We start from the raw sequence: 6644 nt of genomic DNA, 5'->3' as shown, positions 1-6644 counted from the left end.
TTCACAAAAGACTCTCCTCTCTTACAACACAGATAGCACAATTTTCAAGATGAGTTAGTTTATTTGAGAACAAGATAGAACTTGTCAATACCAGGTTCCTAAAAGAAATTCTATCACTATCCCAAAAAAGCAAAGATATGACTTTCCTCATTTAATCATATATTACTTTTAAAGAGATTCTTCTCAAACTTACGCTTACCACGTATTCAGTGACGACACCTTTGTAAATCTCGTAAAATTCTTCCACATTTGCACGCTCCATGTTGAACTAAGAAAACAAAAACGTTAGCCAGTCTGCCTTAAAGAACAACAAAAAAATAGACAGACAGCCCTTCTTAACCAGAAAACATTCAGAATACGCAGTTTTACTAGATAAAAGGAATCGCTTTACAGCGGCAATATGAAGTTTGTCAAAAACTTAGCCGACACCACAGGCAACATAGCACACAGTATCTTCTTCCACTTTAAATATAAGTAGACAACGCAGTATTGGCTGATGCCACTAAGACATGCAAGAGGATCTTTTTATTGCATATTAAAGGAAAGGGGCTATTCTTCATTTGTAGTGGAGATTTGAGTCATAGGGGGATTTCATATCTTAAGATTTTCACAAAAATCAAAGGGCAGGACTTAGAGGACTACTCTCAGGAATAACCTCTGTGCCAACTTCCTTTCACTGCTGAGGGTGACCAGAGTGTCAAAATCTTTTAAGTATCTTTAAAAACATTCCTCTAAATTATTACTAAATATGTATTTTTTAAAAATTAAGGAAGGGTATTAACAATCATTTCTCTAATCTTAGCTAGTACATTTTGTAAAGATATCTCAAAATGCTCCAGAAGAGACAGATATCATTATCCCCTTCTAACTATAGGGAAACTGAGAGGTAAAGTGTCTTGGCTCAAGGTCACCCAGCAACGAGAAACAGATCAGCTGATCAATCAAATAATAAACCACAAACATCACAAGGACAATGTTGATCCCAAAACATTGCTATACAGTCTGCACAAGAGTTTTATATTGCAGGAAGACACCTGTGTATTTCTGTGAAGCACATACAACATTTCTCCAACTTCTGTTTATTAGAAAAACATACACAAAAAGAAACCTACCATCTGCAAAGCTGAGATCTGAAAACCTTCATTGATGATGGCTTTTATAATCTTTCCAGCTAGCCCTAAAGAAATACACAAAAGACAGTATTCAACTTTAAAAAGCAGAATTTACAACTGGAAGGTATTTATGCCAATATACCACTTATTTTCAAACCATAAAAAGTGTTTGTGTACTGCTGTGAGAGGAAGCAGAGAGCAGAGCTGAGTTCACATACTCAATGTTCTATGTAAAGTGACTTGTTGATGGTTTCAAACAACTAAATTCCATGCAGCTGTTGAAAAGAATCTCTACCAAAAAAGGTAATTAGTGAAGCCTTTGCTTTTCTCAGATTAACTGTAAAACACTCAGTTGCTGCAAGATCAAGAGTTATGTTTCTAATGAAATTCCATTGGCAGTCCTACTTTAAGCTAGAAACAATGCAGGATGATAACAAATATTGCCAATAAACCAGGACAAAAGTTCATGTCTTCTATGGGAAAAACACTTTAGTGCAAAATAACCTACTGTTTCTAACTCACAAATATGTTATTGCTGATCGTACTGCTTTATTCTCTCCAGAATGCATCCTCAAAGACTGAATGACATTGTAAAACAAAATACTAAACTTTAGAGAACAAGAACCACTGATTTTCCACTGAATGTGTATTTTAGGCTTGCCTATGCTCACAAGATCAGGCCATTCTGAAGATTATGTCAGCCAAGCACAGTACTCTGTGCAAGGGAATTTCATAGAATCACTGTTTATATAGAACATAAACACCTGTCCTCTAGTACAATTTGTGAGAAACTACAAACTTCTGGACATTTATTTAGAACAGAACTAACCATAGAAGAATACCCTGCAATGAATGACAACAGCAGGACTTGACTCCTGGTCATTAAATCCTTTTATTAACTAGTCATTAAATTGCAGGATTTTTTAGCACTGCATAAATTTAGTAGATGAAAACAAAACAAAGCTAGTATCTAGGTTCAAGATCTAGTACACAGTCTGCTAAGACTTGTGGTATAGGACTGGTGAGCTTCCTACCACATTAAAAGGTCAGTGGAAGCTCTGAGTAAATGAGACTGATAGTTGGAATGCTTTCAAAAATTGTTTTTACAAATGAAAATGAAAAAAACTGTCCCTGAAGTATCCCCCACTGTATTTTCAGATTCAGGTTTATGCAGAAAAACCTTCCCCATATAAACCACTGCATACTTCTTCCAAAAATCTTCAAACTACTACTAAAGGGAAAACCTGAGATTTTGGTACATACTCAGTCCATGTAGCTTGTTGGGTTTACAGAACGTAGAAACAAGCAGAGGCAGGTGCAGTTCCTGTCCCACTATGCTGTTACACCACAGCTCACTAGCACTGATAAAAGGTTCCTTATAACACTCCTGTGAAACCTGGGAAAAAAATTTCACCTTTTTTCCCCAAGGTGAAAAAAAAAATAATTGCAGCAGCAAAATGAAGGGATTTGGACAAGTTTGCCCAGACCTCTAGTTTCTTTTTGTCCACACTGCTGGAAAGGCTGAGCAGCTTAGATGCTTCCACACAGATTCCAATGAGGCAGCGAGCCTACAGTCTTGACTTCAGAGATGAAGGGCCAGTTTATAAAGAGATTAAGTGACTGGCTGGGGATCATTCAGGAAATAAATAAATGAATAAATAATCTGTGACAGAGCATAAACATTTCCTCATTCTCAGTCTTCAGAGCCAATACTTCAATCAACAGCCACTGCTTCACCAACAAAGATGAAAAAAGGGCACTGGCAGACAAATGGTAACGACTGCTTGCAGGGACAAGGTTATGAGAAAGGTATGAGAAGGCTGCTTTGCCCAACAGATCTCCATTTAACACTTCATCAGTCAAGAACGGGCCACTTGCATAGGCCTTCACAGCCAGCAAGCATCTAACTAAAATACATCCGATATCAAGCTCTGGGGTCCTATGGAGATCTGCTTTTTACAGAACTTTTGTCCTCAGCAGTTTATGAGCTGTAAGCAAAATCCATGTTTTGGAGAAACAAAGGGGGACTCAAATATTCAGCTTTCTGGGCTGTTTCTCTACTGAAGTCATTAAGATTTTTCTTCTCTGTCGAGAGGAGACAGGCTCCTTTAACGATAGAAAACAAAGTAGTAAGGTATTTCGCATAAAGGTCTTTAATACAAGGTTCTTTTAATAATTAACTGTGGTAAACCTATCAAGATTTTCCTCTACATTGTACTCTTGAGTTCACTGTCACTCATCAGAGCAACAGAGCAACTTGTTGCTCCAGACAGATTGCCCACGACTGCAACACCCAAAGGCTGAACCAAAGGAATTATTGTCACTGTTGTACACAGATAGATGCCTTGTCAAAAAATTTCAAAGTGCCTTGAGAAAGAGGCATGAGATTTCATTTATGTTTGCAAAGTGGGATGTTAGCTCCACTTCCCAGATGTGGGAATTGAGGCACAGGAGGAGAAGTGAGTGGCCAGTGCCAGCACAGGTGTACAAATCCAGTGGCTTGGCCTCCCTTGTCCTAGTTTAGGCCATACACATATTACTTCTCCTAGGGACACTTTCCTTTCAAATTCTACCTGAATCAAAATAGAAACAAAAAGCATGAGGCAATCCCCAAGCAACAGAAGAGTGGAAGCTCAAGGCTCAGCTTGGGATCTTGTTTCAGGCTTTTAGCCACTCGCGTGACTGAATTGGGACATGTCCTCTCCTTCGTGGGCAGAGAAGGCTGAGGAAAAGAAGATCTAATTAGATAGAATGCCATTTCAGCAGCTTTCAACAATTTGTTTTCAGCTTTAAAATCCAGATCTGTAGTGAAAAAATAACTTTTTAAGGACCCTTCAAACAGGGCCAGTGCATGTTTAAAATGTGATTACAGTAAGCACCCAAATCAAAGCTGCAGATTAGGCACCAGTTATGATGAATTTTCAGACACAAAGCACAAAAGAATCACAAGCATTACTAAATACAACCAGGGGAATTTAGTACTAATCCTAACAAATATCAGAGTGAGAGACAGAAGGACAACCTGCACACGCTTTATGTCTCCTAGGCAGCATTATGTTACTACGCACCTAATACAGGACAGATAAACTTCCAACATATTTTAATCAGATAAAATGCTAAGGCACCAAGAACTCATCAGTTACATTGATCTTCCACAATTTGTTGCTTTACAACACACAATATTTGAAAATTGTACTTCATCAAGAAACAAAAAGTAGCAAGGAAGACACCAGACTGAAAAGTGTTACAACTGTTTGCAGAATTATGGATAGGAATAAAATAAAAACAGTTCATAAAAGTAATTTTTAACCTAGCAGCATTTTAATTAACAGGATGTAACAGCTGTGTTACCGGGACCTGCCAATCCCAGCACACTACGAACCACCAAGCCCTGCGACTAGGGATGTTACATTCTCTTCCCTTTGTTCTTGGCCTGTTTCCCAATTTAACCATTCCACTGTTAAAAGCTTATTAGGCAAGACAGCAGACTGCCTTCAAAGCAAGTCAAGAACTAGCTTCCTCATCTCAACCTCTATATGTCATTTTTTTAATACCCTTCCAATAATTAAAAAGAATTCCTCTGGAACAACAACTTTTTTTGACAGGAATGCAAAAACTGCCATGACTGATCAGATCAAGAATCTACCTAATCCAATAACATATTTCTAGAAGTAACAGGTACCAGATGCCTAAAGTAGCACTAACTATATGTAGCAATTTACTTCATGTCTATTTTTGAGATTTTAAAATGCAATTCTGCTTCACAGTATAATGAAATTATCTGATGCCTTATTGGTAAGTGTTAAGGTCCTGTCCCAAAACTCCAGAGAATCACTATCAGGTTTGACTCTGAGCAAAGTCTTTTTTGAATTTCAAAAGAGGAAAAAGCAGGACTCAGAGCTGGGCTCTCCTGAAATGTATTTCAATTGAAGTTCCCACTAATCTCTGTTTCAGACCACATTGCAAAATATTATGCAGTAGGAGGCTGACAGATGTCCTCAAAAAGTGCACTTCTTCGCATCAGTTCATCAATCTATCCCCTGAAGAACAAGGTTTGTCTCTCTCTTCTCTTAGAGAAGAGAGATTTTTCTACTTAGAAATAATGCAACTCTAGGCATTCCTACTATGCAACATAAATACACCATTTCTAGACTCTCCAAAAGTTTGGCCGCAGCGATAATCCACAGCTATTGATCTCCCAGGCTTGCTGTGTACTGTATGAAAAAGGATATCCAGTCATTTCTGTATTTGTACTCTGGAGCACCAAGAGAGTCACAGAGGGACAGAGGGTCTCCTCAGTGACACACACTGGGCCAACAAAGGGAAGGGGAGCTCAAAAGTGACCCAGCCTAACCATGAAGGGAGGGGAAAAGACAAGCAGATGCAGACAGAAGATAAAGAAGGTCATATGAGGAAATAATGAGAGAATATTGTTCATAGTGATAGATTCCAAGATTTTCCATCATTCCTCATTTCTCTCTAGGCATTGTATTAAAGAAGAACTTTAAGAAATTTGAAGGACAGCTTTACAGATATTTATGGAAAACTCTCCAACACTGCAGCACTGGTGAAAATATTTACAAACAATATTCATTTGAAAATATGAAAAGAGTGAAGACAAAAAGACATCACCACTGCTTTACTGGAGAATAGAAGCTGGCATTTTGCTAGCACAAGAAAAATTATGCATACAGGCAGTAAGTCTTAGGGGACCTTGAAACCAAAATGGCTCAGTGTTTGGTGCAACTGAGAACATGCACCAACAGAAAGATTCAAAGGGCGTGGAAGGTTCAAAGGCTTAAGCCCAGCTGAAAGTTTCTGAACTGCTATGAATAAGACAAGATCACACTTGTGAATGCCAGACAGGGTATTAAAACACAAAATGATGAAAATCTGCAGGAAAAAAAATAAATCTGCATGGGTACAGATGGGAAGAGTCACACTTAAAGTCCAGATACAAAAACCCACACAGAAATTCAAGTCAAAGATCACAGCCAGGTTACAGAAAGTATCTAGCAATGTGGCTGAGCAGTGTGTGCCACCTGAGGGGGGAATTTGAGGAAGAAATTAAGATTAAGAAGGAAAGATCAATACTTCTGCAACAGTTACGCTGAACTCAAAATGATGGTGTATGTTTACAAAAAAACAGAAAAGCTTAGGTTTCTGTCTTTCATTGTTCTTGTGCTAAGAGAAAGCTTAAAAAGAAATATCCCATTTGTTTTTCTTTTTACTTCTTTTTACAACTGTACGAGTTGTTCATTATCTTGATTTTTATTCACTTGAAAAGAATATGGTCAATCACTCTGGCCAGGAGAATGTTTCTATAGCTATAATGATTTTCATTTACTTTTGCTTGTTTCTTAAGTGTGAACAGAACTAAACATGATATTTTAGTTAAGGCTGTACCACTGGATTATATGATGGCATTCAGTATTATAATTCAAACCATTTGTATGCTTTCTAATATTTCTTTCTTTTTTCTGGTTATCCCTACTGAATACTGTGTATGGGACTTTTCATGAATGGTTACAG

At 37.7% G+C, this 6644-nt stretch overlaps 1 protein-coding gene across 1 annotated transcript in view; it reads right to left on the bottom strand.

Annotated features, from left to right (window-relative positions):
- Positions 1-193: 193 nt before the first annotated feature.
- Positions 194-6644, bottom strand: part of NME7 (NME/NM23 family member 7) — a gene marked incomplete at its 3' end in the record, with an annotated part of 34826 nt that continues 28375 nt past the window's right edge. Inside the window, exons 8-9 of the mRNA XM_009710171.1 lie at positions 1113-1177; positions 194-268 (exon numbers count right to left, since the gene is read on the bottom strand). Coding sequence (XP_009708473.1) covers positions 194-268; positions 1113-1177 — 140 coding nt within the window. The remainder of the gene's footprint in view (positions 269-1112; positions 1178-6644) is intronic.

Source organism: Cariama cristata, unplaced genomic scaffold (assembly GCF_000690535.1).
Source record: "Cariama cristata isolate BGI_N322 unplaced genomic scaffold, ASM69053v1 scaffold3791, whole genome shotgun sequence".
Taxonomy (NCBI): domain Eukaryota; kingdom Metazoa; phylum Chordata; class Aves; order Cariamiformes; family Cariamidae; genus Cariama; species Cariama cristata.
This window is presented reverse-complemented; position numbering and strand designations above follow the sequence as displayed.